This window comes from Camelus ferus, chromosome 5 (genome assembly GCF_009834535.1).
Source record: "Camelus ferus isolate YT-003-E chromosome 5, BCGSAC_Cfer_1.0, whole genome shotgun sequence".
In the NCBI taxonomy this organism is placed as follows: domain Eukaryota; kingdom Metazoa; phylum Chordata; class Mammalia; order Artiodactyla; family Camelidae; genus Camelus; species Camelus ferus.
In genome coordinates, this window is record NC_045700.1 from 73,862,037 (window position 1) to 73,881,691 (window position 19,655).

Genomic DNA, 19,655 nt, shown 5'->3' on the forward strand with positions numbered 1-19,655 from the left:
GCTGTTACTGATGTGCTGTCATGAAGAAGCTGGTTTATTTTGGGCTGAGCCCAAAGGCCTGGGGTCCACTGAGGTCTATAATGGCCTGGAACATCATATTAATTCTGAGGCTGAAAGATCTGTGGGGTCCCCTGTGTTCTATCCTGGGCCCCTGGGATCCTCTGAATAGAGTGTATTGACACAGGCTAGGTGGTCTGAAACTTCTGCAGACCAGCCCCCTCTTCAGGATGGAGCCAGGGCCAGGTCACAGCACAGCTGACGTAGGAGTGGCCTCGAGGTTGCCCAAATAGCACTTCATTCTCAAGCACAGACAAGTGGAATGTGAAATAGAATTTCGGACAGAGATGCCAACTTTCCAGGGGCCTGTTTCCAGGCCTTTACAGACTTGAGGACTCATAAATGTCCCCTCAGTCCTCACTGCTATAAAAGATAAATAAATCCATTTTTGAAAACTTTCCTCAAAGCACCTCCTTTACATGGGCCTCATGGATATTTTCTGATGGGTTTCTTAGCTCCTCCTGTCCCTAGTTATGCAGTCCGAGTCTAACCAGAACCAACAAGAGAGAGGGGCACTTCCCAGCCCCACTGGCTACCCGTGTCTATTTTTACAGTCTGAGCCATGCTTGCTTTCTGTTTTCTCTAATAGCACATTTAGAAACTGGGTTTAGTTCAGCTTGAGCACTCTTGAGATCCCTGAATGTTTTCCTGCCATGTTTTCAAATAGCCAGTCACAAGCTATACTACTTAGAAAGCTTGGATTTCCAGCCCAAGTGTAATATTTATGTGTTTCCTCACAATTTTGGATAAGATTACTGTTTTGTCAACCCAGCGGCCAGTTGGCTTACTATATTTATTCTTGATTTTGTTATCATGGATTCATTTTGCAAAGAAAGAGGCTTAAACTTGGCTGTCTATCACTGCTGCTGTTTTTAAATCCAAGATGTTGAGATGTTCTTTGTGTGGGCCATCCAGTCCCATGGAAACACCCTCCAGATTCAGAACATGTCCTGTGGATTGTTATAATCTCAAATACAGTAGTTTTCTCAGCAGCCCCCCACCCCAAATTGTAAAGCATCCCAGTCACTCCCCAGTTAAATCAGAGTTCATGGTTCACAAATAAGATGTTTGAAAAGTCTGCTTGCTCTCATCCTAGCTTCTTTCTCTCAATTTTCACTTTAGGTGCCCATCTTTACTTCTTGGTTAGGGGTTAGAAGTGGCTTAAATTCCCAAACCTTCTGGTTTTTTCAGCCATGAGAGTCTTGGCAAAAGCAAGGTGGTCTGAGGAGCCTGGGGGAGAAAAGGTGGGGTCAGGCAGTGCTGACCCTACACACAAGCTTCATAAATGATTCATCAATCCTGAGAATCACAAGAAAAGGAGCAATCCTGGGATTTTAGAGAATGACAAGCAGTAAGATTAAGTAGTCCTGATAAAGGCTTTATTAAGTCATCCATTTTGATAGATTATTTAGGCCAAGGACCAAGTCCATCCTTGGAATGAGTGTAAATTTTTTATTGTGCCAGTAGAAATCTACGGTGACATATTGGACATGTACATTGGATTTATGAGTGTAATTCAGCGTGAAAATGGGCATGTGAACACGTGGATTGTGTAAATGTTGATAATAAGCCTGAGGATATATTAAGTGGAAATAGTCTTAAAAGAAAGAAAATTATAACTAGTTTGCTTTGTATTATACATATAAAGTTATATTCTTTGATTTATAACTACAAGTTTTATGTGCAGAACTCATTGCTTTTTATGATGCTGCTCCTTTGGCATGTAGTCTTAGCTATAACTGTGTTTCAAAAGAGCCATTCCATTTCTGCTTTTGACATGGTAGGTTGAGGGTGATCTCTATAGAACAATGTTATTTTCCAGTTACATTGCAAACCACAGGCTGAAGTATGAGTTTGTATAATGAGTCATGGTGGGAGCTCTCTGTCTCTCTCCAGCCCCCACATTCCTCCCCTGAGACATTTATGCAGAGTAGAGTCTCTGAACATTGCTGTGTATCTGCCACATCCCTTGGATTTGATATGTTTAGAATCAATTTTAAATTAGGAAGAAAACTTAAGTCTAAACATAAATGTCAGTTTTGAATGACTTGCAAATTGCTTTTCTCCCCGGGGACCCTCCTACACTGTTGGTAGGAATGCAGTTTGGTGCTGCATTATGGAAAACAGTATGGAGATACCTCAAAAAACTAAAAATAGACTTACCATATGATCCAGCAATCCCACTCCTGGGCGTATATCTGGAGAGAACTCTAATTCAGAAAGATATGTGTACGCCAATGTTCACAGCAGCACTATTTACAATAGCCAAGACATGGAAACAACCTAAATGCCATCAACAGATGACTGGATAAAAAAGTTGTGGTATATTTATACAATGAAATACTACTCAGCCATAAAAAAGAATAAAATAATGTCATTTGCAGTAACATGGATGGACCTGGAGATCATCATTTTAAATGAAGTAAGCCAAAAAGAGAAAGAAAAATACCGTATGATATCACTTACATGTAGACTCTTAAAAAAAGACACAAATGAACTTATTTACAAGACAGAAACAGATTCAGAGACACAGAAAACAAACTTATAGTAACCGGGGGGAAAGGAGGTAAGGAAGGGATAAATTGGGAGTTCGGGATTTGCAGATACTAACTACCTATATATAAAATAGATAAACAACACATTTATACTGTATAGCACAGGGAACTATATTCAATATCTTGTAGTCACCTATAATGAAAAAGAATATGAACATATGCCTGTATATATATGACTGAAACATTATGCTGCATACCATAAATTGGCACAGCATTGTAAACTGACTACTTCAATTCAAAAAATTGTTTTTCTCCCCATTTTTTTCACATTGCCTTTGTAACTAACAGAGAAAAATCACTAGAGGAAGAAGCAGATGTAGAGGAGCTAAATTCCAATTAGCGTCCCCTGTGATTGCCGTGTAACTAAGATGAGTACTTACCACTCCTTAGGAAACGAAGAGGAAAATCTCCAAGATCAAAGGGAATTATTGAAGTTAGAAACACAAAAAGACCCACATACTTAAAATACACACACACACACACACACACACACACACACTCACACACTGACACACACTCTTCTGTTTCCTACCCTCATCCCTGCTCCTTTTTTTGATATATCAGAGAAAACTTTCAGCTTATTAGTTGATAGGAGGGCATTGTTATGTGGGGTAAATAACATGGGTTTTGAGTTAGAATTGGGTTCAGTGCCCTGATCTGTTTTTAAAGGCTGTGTGAACTTAATGGATTACTTGAGCATAGATTGAAGTGATCAATGTAAGACCCTTAGTGGAATGCTTAGCTCATAATAAATGCTGAGTGATTTTTGCTTGTCATCAGTGAGCATCTTCATCATCATCACTTCACCACCACCATTTTCATGTCATGCTAATTACTGCCTCCACCACTGCCGCAGCTGCCACCACCACCACCATCACCATCATCTCACTCTCCTGGGTTTCCTCCTGCCTCTCTGTAGCCTCCTCAGAGCCCATTTTGCAGACTCTCTTCCTCTTCCAAACTCTAAATACTGGGATTCCTGAGGCTTACATCCTCTCACTACACATCCTCCCTAGTGATCTCATCCACAGTGAGGGCTTCGTGTATCAGCCATTGCTGATGATTCCCAAATCCATCACTCTAGCCCAGATCTCTCTTCTTAGTCTCAAACATTATATCCATCTATCCACTAGACATCTCCATTGTATGTCCCAGCAGCACTTCAAACCAAAACTCAACACATTTTCCCTTCCCTGATCTGTGTCTTCTCTTGTTTCTTATCTTGAAGAAGTTGTCGCCATTCACCCTGTTGCTGAGGCTAGAAAACTGGGTGCGTTTCTTGACTCTGCCCTTTCCCCTTCCTGTGTCATTCAGTCGATGAATGGTGTCCATCACACTTTCTATACTCTAAGCTTCATGTGGGTAGGGACCATTTTAGGACTGGAAATCTCAGTGCCTAGCATAGTACTCAATCAACAATTATTGAATGAATGAATAAAGAGTGAATGAAACTTCTGAATGTACCTACTTCCTTTGATTCCCACTGCCCCTTCTGCAGTACAGGCCACCATCAGTTCTCACCAGATTAAGAATTCAAAGTTTAGAAATCCTGTAGTGGAAATACCCTAACTGATCTCCCTGATTCTAGAGTTGCAGTCCCCACCCCCAGCACCACTACATTTTCCACACTGCAGCCAGAGGGATTTTATGAAGAAAAAAAAAACAAAAAAAACTCAGTAATCTGATCATGATCATGCCTCTTCCCTGCTTAAAGCACTTCAATGACTGAATAATTATCCTGATTTGATGTCCTGATTTACATCTCTTATCCTGGCACAATTATCAATCTCGAAAATGCCCTGGATGAGACAGTAATGGTATGATCACCCTATACCTAATCTATTCTATTGTCTGTTTCCAGCCCCGTGGCTCCTCATTTTTTCCTCACCCCTACATGCTATCTAGTCATACTGAACTTAAAGTTTTTCATATTTGTTATACTCACTGCTCTCACGTAGTCTTCCTTCTGCATGGAAGTTCCCTTCCCTCTTTGCCTGGCTGACTCTTAGCATCCAGGTCTCAGGTGAGAGCTTCCTTTACAGAGGAGTCTTCTCTGACCCCTAGGGTGATGTCAGGTACCTTTTGTGTTCCCAGAACATCCTGCATCCTAGCCCTTGCCTCACTGTTTTTGTTACCTGTTAACTTCTGTGGGTTTCCCCCCAGCCTCTAAGCTCTCTCAGGTCAGTGACCACGTCTACTCACTGCACAGTTGAATCTTGGTGCCAGCCCAGGGTCCTGCAGAGTGATGATGACATTCAGCAAACATTTAGTGAATAGTTGAAGTAAAGCATCACATGCAATGAGAATGATCAAAGTGCATGTCTGGAAAAATCTTACTCTACAATAAATCTTCTGGGAACATACCTAATTTGTGACTATAAAAAGTATGTTGTCTTCTTGCCTCTGTCCATCGTGTTTGTGATAATGGTGGAAATGATTCTGGGTTCCTTTGATTACAAGTTCATTCAAGGACAGGATTTGGAGTTGGACACACTGTCAATTCCAGGAAGTCTTGCAGGTGATAATGTTGTAAAACAAAGCAAAGAACAGCTGTTTTCTAGCCTTTTCAAGAAGTTGAGGCTACTTTTATTTCAATTATGTAAAGCAGATTGGTTTCAAAGTTATTTGCTTTGAAGTTAAAATGAAATTTACTCTCATTATTCTAATGTATCCTAGACTGTTGAAGTTCCAAATTCTGTTCTCACACTAATAAAAACAAACATAAAATATCTCATACTTCCAATATAATTTTTTATATTGTATTATTTGAAAACTTGCAATTGTGTGCTTTTAGATGGTAAATTTTGCACTGTTATTAGATCTACCAGAGAATCCGAACTTTTTTTTTTCACATGCATTGAACAGAAAGGAGTTCCGGACCTACCTAGGGGTCTGTGGACATCATTCTGTTACGTGAAAAGGAAGGCTACTCACTTTTATTCCAAACAGAAATAACTAGTCATTTTTTGGTTATAAAAATAATACACATTCACAGCAAAAAAGAAATCAAGAAATATAAAGAAGAAAATAAAAATCATCTAAAAAAGAATATATATATGTATAACTTTATCAGTTTGCTGTACACTGGAAACTAACACAACATTGTAAATCAACTATGCTTCAATAAAATTAAATAAATAAAAATTTTAAAATTATTTATATTCCCACTTTTAGGTTACCATGTTAAACATTTTAGGGTGTATGCTTCTAGTCCTTTTTTCTGCATATATAGTCATATCAATACAGATCTTTTTTTAATGAAAATGGTATCACTTCACACATACGGCTTTAAAATGTGTTCTCCTACTTGACAAGTTTGGAAATTTCAGGAAGAAAAATAGGTAAAAATGGGTAAAGTGCGTATTAGGAAGTTCTGCTTTCTAGTGTACTGAGTGGTGTGATTTCAACATCCCCATTAAGAAAACTTCTATAACACTTTGTATTAGTCTTTGAATCAGTCAGTTAATTTGAAGGAAATGGAAAGCATGCTAGCTGTTTTAAGCAGAAAAACATTTGGTTTTTTAAAAACAGGTGTTTACAATATTGTTGGGAGGTCTGGAAGAGGAAACTCTAGGCTGATCCTCCAGAAAAAAGGCTAAACTGATGAACTCAGACTGCCAGAGTGGTGCCCTTCCTCATGATCAGGGAGACAGGGAATCAGAAAGCAGCCTCTGTGTTATATATAAAATAGGTAACATGGTCCTACTGTGTAGCACAGGCAACTATAGTCAATACTTTGTAATGGCGTATAACGAAAAAGAATATGAAAAGATATATATATATATCACTATGCTGTATACCAGAAACTAACACAACACTGTAAATCAACTATACTTCAATTTTCAATTTAAAAGGAAAAAAAAAAAAAAGGAAAGCGGCCTCTGGAATGGCAGCTCCGTAGACACATCACCCTAGCTGACAGACAGGGGCAGACTTGTCACTGCCACCACTGTTAGCCCACACAGCGTCTGATCCACAGTGATTTAAAAAAAAAAAAAAAAAGTATGCCTGTATCCCTGTGAATTGCATCTCTACCCTCATTAATCTAGTAAACTGTACACAGGAAGCTAAAAGACAAAAGCCTGTGTGATTCTGCTCACAGTCAGAAATCAGAGATTTCCTCGGCTCACTTCTGACTTTGAAATTTCAGAGGAGTGCCTCTAATTGGCAGAGCCTAAATCACATCTGGAATCCTAGTTCTAGGAAGTCTAGGAAATGTAGGTTTGAGCCGTCCGGTCCCTACAGCATAGGGCAGCCCAAGCCCACCAGTCTGGAGGCTGGGGTGGCCGCTGAGTACCCCGACGTTTACCACATATCGAGGCTTTGGGTGTCGGGCTCTTGTCCCTTTGCATTGCTATGCAAAGAACTTAATGGCAATATAAAGAGGGATGGTTTATCAGAAGGGGTGATAGGTACCACCACAATTTATTTAAGCCATCCCTACTGCTGTTTACTTGTTTTCTGTTTTCTCATACGAACAGCATCTTGATAAACTGCTCTTAGCAGAGTCATTAATAGCCTCCAAGTTCCTAAACCCAATGGGCAAGTCTCGGGCCTCATTTTACTTGGCCTTTCAGGACCTTTGACATGGTTACACATTCTCTCACTGGAACTCTTCACTTGGTTTCCAGACTCTCATGCTCTCCTGGTGTTCTTTGTAGCTCACCTGCTCGGTCTGCATCTCCTTGCTGGTTGCTCCTCATCTCTCCAACTCTTTATGTTGGAGGCCCCAGGATTCACTTTCCCTTCTCTGTTTACTCCCTGGCTTGTCCCGTCAAGCCCAATCTTGTGGCTTTCAATACTCTGACTACCCCATGTATACAACAGTTTCCTGGTTAACGTGTACTTTTAGATGCTTTAAAAAACATCTCAAACTTAATATTTCCCAAATCGAACTAATGCTTTTCCCCAACATCTATTTCACTCATTCCCCCATTTCAGTTTGTGGAACCTCCATCTTTTGATTTGCTTACAACAAAACCCTGGGAGTCAGCCTTTACTTCTCTCTTTCTCTTACATTCACATTTAACCCATCACAAAATCCTGCTGATTCTGCCTCCAAAAATATCCACAATCCAACACTATTCTCCATCCCTACTGCTTCCCGCTGGTCCGTGCCACTGTTATTTCTCTCTTGGACTTTTGCTCCAGCTCTTCAATGGACTCTGTGTCCCCTGCTAGAGTCTAAAAGTTAGAACATGTCACCGCTCTGCTCAAAGCACTCCAGTGAAATTCCATCTCACTCAGGATAAAAGTCAAACTCCTTATAACAACCCAGAAGGCTCCTGTGATACTACCACCCCCACTGCCACCATCTCTCTCATCTCCCTTCCTGTCATGCTCATTCTTGCTCACCTTGCTCCAGCCTCCTTGATGTTCTTAAGCACCTTGATCCTTAAAGGACTTGGCAATTACTGGCCCCTCTGCTTGGAATGCTCTTCCCCCGGATGGCCACAGGGCTCTCTCAGCACCCTCAAGACTGTGCTTGGTCATCATTTGCTCAGTAAGACCTTTCCTGATCTCTGTGTTTAATGTTGCAAACTGACCTCTCCTCCAGCCTTCCAAACTCTCCTTCTCTGTTTCATTTTTCTCCAAAGCACCTACGGCTTTCTAATTAACTACCTAGCTTCTTTCTTTTTTTGCATGCCCTACCTCCCAGAAGAAAATGGATTTTTAAATATGTTATTTATTACTGAATCCTCGGTGCGTGTAACAGTGTCTGGGCACACTGGTAGTCATTCATCAAGTATTTGTTGAATGAATACATTTCTTTATACCTATGTCCTTGTGCACTTGTATAATTATTTCTTGCAAATTAATTCCTAGGGTCAACGATATGCACAAAATTTTCCAGAAAGGTTTCAACAAGTTGTTCTCCCAGCAAAAGTCAATGAGAGTGTCTTTTTTCTGATACCCTCACCAACATCATGCCATGGTCACACTATCCTTCCCACTCCTTGAACCCACCGCATTTGTCCCCACTGGATACATTTGCACTGACTACTCTCTCCTCCCAGAATTCCCTACTACCATACCTTTGCTTGGCTTCATTCTTGTTCTTGCTTAGGTCTCGCTTTAATTGTCACCTCCTTAGAGAGGCCTCCCTTGGGCATCAGCTGTCAAGTAACTTACCAGGCACTCCACGGCACATCACCCTACTTTATTTCCATCATAGCGTGTATCACTACCGGAGATTTTCTTATTTGTATATTTATTTGTTTGTCTGTGCTTTCCCTCTCTAGAACATGAGCTCCATGAAAACAGGAGCTCCACAGGTCTTTTTCAACACTGTCTCCAGTAAATGTGTGTTTAATGATGGAACAGGCCCTGAGTATTGTAATTTTTTCTTTATGACTATCTGCTGGGTGAGAGGTGGATTTACTGAGTTATTTTTCTGGATTGGTGAGGCCAGGCCGAGCAACTGACTTTTCAAGTACAAAACCTTTTTTGACTGGCAAATGTTAAGATGATCTAGAAGTTGAAATATTCAGTTAGCACATTTGTTTTGGATATGCTATATCAGCTTTCTTATATTTCTCATAAGTTGCATGATTTCTTAAGTTTCTGAAGCTTCTTTTCTCATTTATGTCAACATTAGTATCCATAAAGTAGGAGTCCTGCAAAATTGTACTCACGTGCTTTTTTTTTTTCCATCTCCACAGCTTCTGGAAAGAACCAACGGTGGTTTTGAAGAATCAGATTCCGTTGCTACCAAGAGTCCGCTGCACTTAGCTGTAAGTGAGATGCTATAGGCAGCTTCCCCTGAGACAGAAGGAACCTAAGTGTTCCTAAAACTAGGCTGCTCTTAAAAGGAAAGCGTAGCAATGCAATAATAACTCATAATGAAAACAGTACCAGGGGAAAGGCGCAGGCTGCAGAGAGAAAGCCCGACTCAAATTCCAGTCCCAGCTTCACCCACCAGTGACCTCAGACACATTGCTTACCTACCCTGTCTGAGCCTCGGTTTCCCCATCTGTAAAAGGAAGGCAAGGGAAAGGAGATAATATGCATAAAGCCCTTATCACAGAGCCTTATAATTGTTATCAGTTCTAACGGTCTTTCAAATCATGCTTATCTATTAGTTAAATCAATAAACGGAGAAAATGTTTTCTTTTGGTTTTAGAGATTTGAGTATAGACAACAAGTACTGCACCTGCAGAATTCCACAATTAAGGACTTGTGAGATGTTTAAGCGCAGCCTGTGCGAGCAAGATGAGCATCTGTGTAATTGCAACGCTGCTCCTTCTGCCTGGGCTTGAAGTCAGGGTCTCGGAGGGGTCAGACTCTAATCCTTGTACTGGGTGGTAAGATCTAGGAGGGAAGGGAACTTCCTTTCCACATCCAGATAACTGAACAGAAATGCAACAGCTCAGAGTGAGGATCCCCAGACTCTCTCGGGGCGGGGGGGATGACTGAGCCGGGAAGCTCATCACCGCTGAACCTCAGATAGTGTCTTGCTAACCGTGGATAATCAGCAGCTGTTCCCAGGGAACCTCTCTGATTGGCAGCCACACCCAGCAACTGCCAGCTTACCTGCGCCAGGTGCTGCTGCGTTGTGAGGCCTCCGTCCAGGGCCACAAAGGTGGTGTTTTGGGTGAACGCAGAGGCTGGATGCTGGGAAGAGTAAGCAGGGCCTGAGTCTCTATGTTTAACTGTTACGACATTTCGCTTAGTACCATCCACACATAAGCAGTTCTATAGTTTTGTTCTAATGAAAAATTGGGGTGGAGATTTTGAAGAGCAGAGAGGAGTGTTTTATTAATGAGTTTGCATAAGCATTCAGGCAAGGTAAGAAGGGATGAGACCATCCCATATGGATTGGGATGAACTGATCTCTTCATCGCCAGTCTCCCCATATCCTCATCAACACTTCTGCTGACATCCCCCTGACCACCCTCTGCCACATCTACCAACACATCCACTACACACACATACACACACACACACACACACACACACACACACACACGGTGAGTCCAGTGAAATTAGGCAGAAATGTCCATTAGTCTTTCTTCCAGGCTTGGGCTTAGAGTAGAAAAGGTGGATGGAGAGTGTATAAAACTTCACACCTTAGTACAGGTGTACCATGCTTAGGACAGGTTGCTCTCAAGAATCTCTGCCCAGCTCTCTGCTGTGCCTGGGAAGTTACCTGAAAGCCAAGAGTTCACAAGCAGCACTAGCTGCCCCTAGAGAGGCCTCTTTGAAAGCTTATCTCGATGGAAATCTCATGCCCTTTGAAAGTGGGGTTGATTGCATTGCCAAGCCTGCTAGTAATCTGAGAGGAGACTTCCTTAGCTTCCAAAAATTCTATCATCTTTCATTCTTTTTTTTTTCCCCAAAAAATCACTGTTGAATGCTTACTCTGCCAGGTGCTCTGCTGAGCATTACAGATTCCTGGTCGCGTCAAGACACAGGGTGTGGTATCACTGGAGAGAGTGGCCTTTGGTCGCTCTGCCCCTGGCAGGGGCCCAGGAAGGAAACACAGAGGAGCCACCAGTCCTCTCATTAGCGACTCACTCGGACATGATTTTCCATCTGTAAACTAAAAGGAGTGAGTTAGATAAGGATCCCGAAACCCTTTCCACTTTGTTAATTTATTTGACTATTTGTTGTACGATCTTGGCCAAGTACCTAACCTCTTGTGTCTCCGTTTCCCCGCGCACACTACGGGGAGAATAGCAGTACCTCTGTCTGTCTTCGGACCACTGTGGGGATGACATGAGTTAATACATGTGAAGTGCCATGCCTGGCACTTACGTGCAATCAGCTAGCTTCATTCTCATTCTCAGTAACATTAACACCATTCTTTCCTTTGAGCTATACTGACTGTGCATGTGCTAAGCCCTGTTCCAGGAGCTGGAGAGACTGCGGGAAACAAAAGCCAGCTCCTGTCCCCACAGAGTGTCCAGTCTAGGAGAGACCATAGCAAGTAGATACACAACATGGCGGATGGTAAAAAGTGCCGTGTGTGCTACAAAAGGGATCAGTGAGCAAGAGAGCATCGAGGTGGCAGACGGGGCGCCATTTCCCACAGCACAGCATCTCTCATTAGAACAGAGACTTGAACAACTACCATTTGGTCTCTGATAGAAGAGTGTTCCGGGCAGAAGTGCAGAGTCCCTGGGGTAAGAGCCTGCTTGGCGTGTTCCCAGAATAGAAGGAGGCCACCGTGGCTGGAGAGAGTGTGAGGGGAGTCTGTGGGGGGCGAGGTCCCACATGTTGTGGAGGGGCGAGGAGTCAGGGGAGGGCCTCAGACTCCAGTGGGTACTTTGACTTTTTCTCTGAGCAAAGTAGGAAACCATTTGGAGGGTTTTGAGGAGACAGATGATATGATGTGATTTTTGATTTAAAAGGATCACTTTAGCTTCTGTGTTGAGTTTAAATTGCCAGGGAGCAAAAACAGAAGCAAGACAACCAGGCAGGAGAGGATGATGATGCCTCTGACCAGGGTAATAGCAGAGCGTTAATCCTAAAACTCTCTTATTCTTTCCCTCTAAATGCTAACCTTAAAAAAAAAATCTTATTTGCTCCAAGAACCCCACAAGTATGCCCATCACCTCTCCAGGGGCCTCTGTAGCAGTTAACTTAATAAAAACCCAAGACACATCCTTTCTTCTTTGGAAGCATTCTATAATGAAAGAAGGCCAGATGCCCTCAAATCTTGACTGCCCGCCAGAAACCCGGCCTGCCTTGAGTTACTATTTCCTGGCTGAATGATTCAAGTCTCCAGGGTTATCAGCCCAGTGAATTTCGTGGGCATTTCATCCACTTGAAAAAATTAAACCAAGAAACAAGGCTGTGCAAATGCAGGGCTCCAGCTGTTGAGGTTTCCAGATGGTCCCATTGTTTCATGGATTCTTTGGAGATCCCAGATTCTTTCTCCTCACTGCCCTCAGTTCCAATCTATAAAGTTCAAAGAAATTAATTATGTGTAAGAAGTATTTAAGTTTCTTAATGAGGTTTTTACAAGTATTTTGTAAAGCAAATTTGAAATGTTTGATTGCTACCTCTAGTGAAGACTTAAACCAGGTTGTCTACTGAAAGTCAAAAATATTTTGTGTTTTTTGAGCCAGTATCTTTGTTCTTTTGTGCGATTACTTCCTCCCTGAGTTATGTTAGAAATCATTTGTGGGAATTACCTACTAACCACCTGATTTAGGATGGGAACAGAAAGAAAAATAGGACAATTTTCATCATGTACTGCTGACATGAGAAAGGTCTGTTTTCCTGACTACTTGAGTGTCTTTTGGAGAGTTTAAATCTTTCCTTTATTTCATTGAGTCTAAGAACCATATAACTGCCTGAAGACAGAGTCATGCATTTAACCGTGGAATAGAATTCCATATTATGTGGTCGTTTGTTTTTAGGGTTAAGCTCTGAAGTGTGAACGTATGTGAAAGTTCTTGTGTTACCAAAGTTACCTTTATTATTCCCCTTAAATAGCTTTAGAAGTTTAGTATACATAGTTTTCTGTCTTCAATTCTGTACAATAATGCTTTTGCATACTTAAATTCAAAAGCTGCAAGCTAGACGAAAGGAAGAAACAAGAGAAATTCTATACATAGATCTGGCCTTTCAGTCATTCTGTCTTTAAGAGAATGTTCAGGTGCTTGATATAGAAGAAAGTATTGATTGGAATTCTGAAGCTTTCCTAATTGCCAGCCGGGTTCACTCCGTTTTATTTTAACATTAAGCTTCTTTCACTTTAACACATGATAATGGAGAATTAAAGCAGAAAGTGCAAGGGGGTCTTTTATAGGAGGTAAGTTCTTAAGGCTGCACCTAACTTTAAGTGCCCTGTGATATGATTCTGCTGTTCTGAACGGTGCTGGTTCCTCCACATCCATTTCCTTCCTGCATACTTTTCTCTTCCCCTGTGTCTCCTCTTTATTAAATCTAAATATGTTCTCCATTGTGTTTTGCAGATCTCCATGCAGTTTATAAGTTACTGATTCTATTTTCCTAGGCTAAGTCAAAGTGACAGAAATTACAAATGTTTTCAGTCTTTGTCATCATGGTAACAGACACTGAAGGAACTAGCATTTGCAAATAGCACCTAGTACCAGTTTTACCTACGTGGACTCACTTCCTTTGGTGTAAAGTCAGGATTGCTACACAAGCTGAATCAGTCACTACCATTACAACTTAAAATGAGAATAGGTCTTATGCAAAATCAAGTCCCAATGAGCCACAGACTCAAGCCCAGCATCAAGGGAGATAGACTGACTTACCCTCCGATGTAGGTGTGCCTGTTCTCACAGCCCTTTACCGGAGGATAGGTGCTCCCAAGTTGGCTTAAAATCGCTGATGGTGTGGGTTGATAATGACTCGGACTAGGCAATGGGTATTTGGGAATTCATGATGCTATCCTCTCTTCTTTGTAGAAGTTTGAAATACTTCTTACAATAAAAAGTTAAGGAAATATATACCATATGGCCGTGTTGCTCACTTTCCGGAGGCGCTCATAAGAAGCCCACAGCTCGGGCTCTGGGGTCTGGCTGATCTGCCTTTGAATTCCAGCTCCACCCTGTAAGGCTGTGTGACCAGGGGAGGGCTGAGTAGCATCTCTACCCTTCTGTGTCCTTGTCAGTAGAATGAGTATAACAATAGCATCCAAGCCATGGTTGCTGTAACAGGTAAATCAGCTGCTGCGTGCCCAGTGCTGCCTGACACACAGCGAGCGCTCAGGGACTTAGCTGTTGCTTCAGCATGTCGGTTAGGCCAAAGGCTTTCGATCCCAGGTTTCTGATTCAATATTTGTTATTCAGCTCTCTGAGCCGTTACATGTATAGACACAAAAAGATTTTGTTTGAAAGTCAATTAAGTGGAATTACTGGGAAAAATTATAGGACATTGCCTAAAAGCATAGATTCTAGTGGTCACAGATTCTGGGTTTCAAATCCTGACTTTGTCACTTACTAGCTAAGTGATCTTGGGTGAATTAGTTAACATTGCCTGTTTTGGTTTTTTTCATCTGTAAAAGGGATGTTTGCAAGGATTAGAGCTCAACACAGTGCCCCCAGTAAATAGTTGCTATTTTAAAAAGATATATTCTTATCACTAATACTAATAAATGATAATAAGTCATTATATTCATTCATTCATTCAGCAAATGATTGTTGAGTGTCTGTGCCATGCACGAGTCTAGGATACAGCAGTGAACAAGACACATAGAGTGCCTTCAATCTTAGATAACAAACCATCAGTAGATATGTAACAGATATCAAGTGATAATAAATGCTGTGAAGATAACATAAAGCAGGAGAAGTGGGGTGGAGAGTGTCTGGTGTGTTGAGGTAGACTGTGATGGGCTATTTTATATGGGCTCAGGGAAACCTCCAGATAAGGTGATGTTTCAAGCAGAATTACCAAGAAAGGCATGTGGCTCTTTGGTCGGGGAAAGAGCTTTCCAGGCACGGGAACAGAAAGTACAGATGCTGTGGCTCAGAGCAGGACATGCATTATTTAATCTCAGAGGATGGGGAGACAAATGTAGTTGGAGCAGAGTGACTGAAGGAACATGCCAATGATCAGGGTCAAAGGAGGCCAGATCCCAAGAGCCTGAATGGTTACAGGAAGTTTTGGATTTTATTATTAAGAAGGGAATTATCAATGAGTTTTCATCAAGGAGTGATATATTCAACTTGGGTTTTAAAAGATTTCAGCTGGTGGTTATTCAATAATAGTTTGTAGAGGGGCAAGGATGGGAAGGGAAGCTTTTGCCATAATCCGGGCAACAGAGGACATGGTATAGTGAGAACTGGATAGATTCTGGGTGTATTTTAAAGAAAGAGTAGAGATGATGATGGCATTGAGGGCTGCTACTAGCCACACAGCACATGTGTGTGAATTTTAATGGGGATATGGATAGATATTTCCTGCCGGATGCCTGAGGACCTGATCACACCTCTGTGTGGTTAGCAGAAAGTGTCCCTTCCTCTCAGCAGACACACCCCTGTTCCAGGGTGTGGCAAGGCAGTGGGGAGGGGTGGGGAGGGATTGTGGGGGAGCAATTTTTTAGCACCCACTTGCCTTAATGTCCCAGAGCCCTTGTACAGGGCTACAACCCTGGGCTTGAGGAAGAAGATAAAGATGACTCCAAAATTTGAGGCCTGAGCAACTAGAAGAATAAAAGTGCCATTTAGCAAAGGCTGTGGATGGAGCAAATTTGGGGAGGGAAATTAAGAACTTGGTTTGGAGCATGTTAAGTTTGAGATGCACATTAGCCATGCAAGTGGAAATATCAACAGGGAGTTGAATATACAAGTCTTACAAAGTAAAAGAAGAAGTTAGAACTGGGATATAAATTTGGGCTTCATCTATATATGAGTTATTATACTACATATATAATATACATGTTTAATATGTAACATAATAACTATAGCCATTCACTAAAAACTGTAATGAGAAAGTTTTAAAAACAATTCCTATCAGTACTCTTAAATCCTGTAGTTCCTTTTAATCTAGTTTTTGGTATTGTTGTTGTTGACACATGCTTCGGGGAAAATTCAAATGATTTTTGGAAAGATAAGGTGAATAAGTCCATACGTTCATGACTTTGCCTCCCATTCCTAGAGGTAACCACCATTAACAGTTTCCTTTGTATCCTTCTAAAATTTTCTACGAATATAGAAATATACATAGATATGTGGATTTATTTGCTTTTTATAACATTGTTATATGTATTATTTGTAACTTTGATACTTTTTAAATTTTTTGATAGATTTTATCAAATCGTATTCCACAAATGTCACACCAATCTACCCTCCCACCTACAGAGCATAGACTGTTTTTGTTACTATGTCTTAATACTGGACGTGCAGCACAATCATTGCCATTTGGTAGTGAGAAATAGTACTTTAACATTTTACATGTTTTTGCGGTATGTTTATTGACCTTTAATATTTATTTTTCTGTGAGCTGCCTTTTCATGCCGTTTACACATTTTCCTAGTTTTTAAAATGATCTTTATAAGCTCTTTGAGTATTAAGGAAACTAGTCTTTTGTCTGTGCCAAGCCTTTTTTCAAATAAGTTGTACCCTGAATAATTGCTGTGATGGAAAAACAAAAAGTGCAGGAGACATTACAGGGGACTTTGGCTGCTGAAGACACTGGGGACAGTGCTTTTCCTCTGTCTTCTTCTTTACTTCCCTCCACAAACCCCCGCCTCCACCATATCCTTACCTGTTTTCTTTCTTTCTTTTCATTGTCCTTTGCCTTGTGTGTGCATATATATATATATATATATATATATTTTTTTTTTACATTATAGACTTAGTAAAAATTACCTGTCAGACTTTTAGTTTTGTGTTTTAGTAGGATGAAGCCTCCTAACTTTAACATAGCATAGGACCTCACAATAGGTCTGAACTTGGCACTGATCTGTGGAATATACTTCCATAATTGTTTTTGTTTTCATTATGATCAATGGAAGATACAAAGGAGAGAAGAGGAAGCATCAGCTGTGTATAAGTTACTATGCAAACCCAGTGTAATTTTACATCTTCTTATCTTCCCTGGAAGGCAGCTTTTACTCCTCTCATTTTATAGTTGAGGAAACAAACTCTAAGTGAAATTAGGAAACTCACCCAGGATCACGTGGTTGACATTAAAATGCTGGACTGTAACAGTTGAATGACAAAGTCCGCAGTGTTTTTAGTGACTTTTTTCCTCGAGGTTTAACAGAAAAGTCTCCTGAAAAAAATACTCTGATTATGTCAATATGTTTGGAACTGAACTGAGAGATAACAGAATATATTCATTTATTCAGCTACTAGTCTGTATTAGATTATTAGATCAATAGATATAAATATAAGAGTACATGAATACATTTAGTACTTTTGGAGCAAATCATTGGACCAAAGAGAAAGAACAGGAAGAAATTCATATGTAACGGTGAGGTCTGGGCATTATATTTTCTAATCTAACTCTGGTTCTCCCTGTTTCAATAACCATCCAAGCATCTTCCTGATGTGTGCTTTGGAGTGGTCTCCATCTGTGACCTGGGAGACTCCACCCTCACATGGATTGTTTTGGGACTTGGGCAGAGTGAGCATTTGAGTCATGGGTTTCTTTGTTGCAGGCTTACAATGGGCACCATCAGGCCTTGGAAGTCCTCCTGCAGTCGCTGGTGGACCTGGACATCAGGGATGAGAAAGGCCGCACTGCTCTGGATCTGGCTGCCTTTAAGGGGCACACAGAATGTGTGGAAGCACTCATCAATCAGGGCGCGTCCATCTTTGTGAAGGACAATGTAACCAGAAGAACCCCGCTTCATGCCTCAGGTAGGTCTTGTCAGGATTCTTGTTACCCTGGTTTTCTGGCCCACTTGTAAGTCTGAATAAAAGGATGGAGCATCTTCTTTCATCCCAATTTTTATAATATCTACTTTCTTTCTGCATCAAACATACCTACGCTCTTCCAGGATACTTTTAGCTTACTGCCCATTTGGAGATGACTGGTGGTCTCTGGCCAGAGAGGCTCTGGCCTTCTTCAAAGACTATTTTTTTAGAGCAGTTTTAGGTTCACAGAAAAATTGAAAAGAAGGTACAAAGATTTCCCACATACCCCTGTCCCCGACATGTGCATGGCCTCCCTTGTTATCAACATGTCTCACCAGAGTGGTCCATTTGTTACAATGGATGAACCTGCATTGAGACATCAAAATCATCCAAAGTCTGATGGATGGGGTCCACTCCTGGTCGTGTACATTTTATGAACTTGAAGAAATGTATAATGATATGAATCCATGTACATACGGAATATGATACTGTAAATTCTGCCCTGAAAATCCTGTGTTGCCTCTGGCCTTCTTAACTCAAAAAAGAATTCAGAACCTTTGGCAATGGTATCACAAAAATTTCTCTAGAAAAGGCAAAGGGTATTGTAATCTTCCTAGATCACATGAAACAAAATCAGACAGCATTTTGAAGTACAGAATTAGTGATGTTTCAGGACTACTTCATGAAAGGAGTTTTCAGGCAGCAATCTAATCTGTGCGTCATTCCAACAGCCTACATGATACTTCTTAACTTGTTCTCTGATTCTTGATGCATCAGATATAAAAGTAGAGACCCTTAAAAAGTGCATATATTTATCAAAAAGTAAGTAATTTGCCTCTTCTGGGGTTATACATAAAATAAAACTGTGTCCAGACACTTCCAGACATTTGCCCAGATGTAAAGGTAACTTGGAAGAGTCTCTAGCTCAGCTAAGGCATAAATTCCTTTGGGGTCAGGAATTCAGTACTGTCGGCCTTGATCAGAATGGTGGATGTTATCTGTAGATACTGTCTTATAAAGAGACATAACTGTCTTACACTGTGAAATAATGGATGTATTGAGGAAGCAAAGGAGTAAACAGTTTTTCAGAAGACTTTGTGATTCTTGTCCTTGGGAACATTTTCTCGGAGTGTTAGACCTTGTGGAAGTATTTTCATCTACATCCTTGAATTTCCAAACCACTGAAGAAAAATGATATGGAGATTGAAAAAAATGTGGTGTTGCCTAATTATCTGGAAATGATTGTTCCTGGAAAAAATTTTAGCCATGAGGTCAGCAGTGGTTGACATGGTTAAATTATTAATTCTTCTTTCCCATCACATTTAGTCTTTTTGGTATTTTTGGTATGTATAAGTATAATAAAGTTTGGTATTCTAGGCATTCTTGGTATTATTGTAAAGTTTACATTCAGTTCTTCTTTCTGAAGATCAGTTGCCTATTATTAAGGCAAGCATCCTGCTTTAGTTACCATGTACTTCCTGACAATCACAAAGGACCTATTTTGATTGTGGAAAATCGCCCTTGTGAACAGGTCAACAGTGAAGAATAATCGTTTCTCATTTGCCACCGTGCTATAGGTTGTGGTCCAATGGAGCCCCCTCCTGGTCAAGAAGACTCGCTCCTTTTGGATTTCCCTCATGTCATTCATTTAAAAAAGACACCGGCTGTCATTTGACTCTGTTCTCCACAAAATGTCCGCTGTGCAGAAGCTTTAGCCTGTGCTTTGAGAATCTGCTTTTCCAGAATCTCTTCCAACTCATTT

At 40.9% G+C, this 19,655-nt stretch overlaps 1 protein-coding gene across 5 annotated transcripts in view; it reads left to right on the forward strand.

Moving 5' to 3' along the window:
* The window catches only part of ANKRD44 (ankyrin repeat domain 44), a 284,102-nt gene that overhangs the window by 238,455 nt on the left and 25,992 nt on the right, over positions 1–19,655 (forward strand). For all 5 annotated transcript variants that reach the window (XM_032480127.1, XM_032480128.1, XM_032480129.1 and 2 more), the window contains exons 17-18: positions 9,275–9,346; positions 17,695–17,896. In XM_032480127.1, the coding sequence (XP_032336018.1) occupies positions 9,275–9,346; positions 17,695–17,896 (274 nt within the window). The remainder of the gene's footprint in view (positions 1–9,274; positions 9,347–17,694; positions 17,897–19,655) is intronic.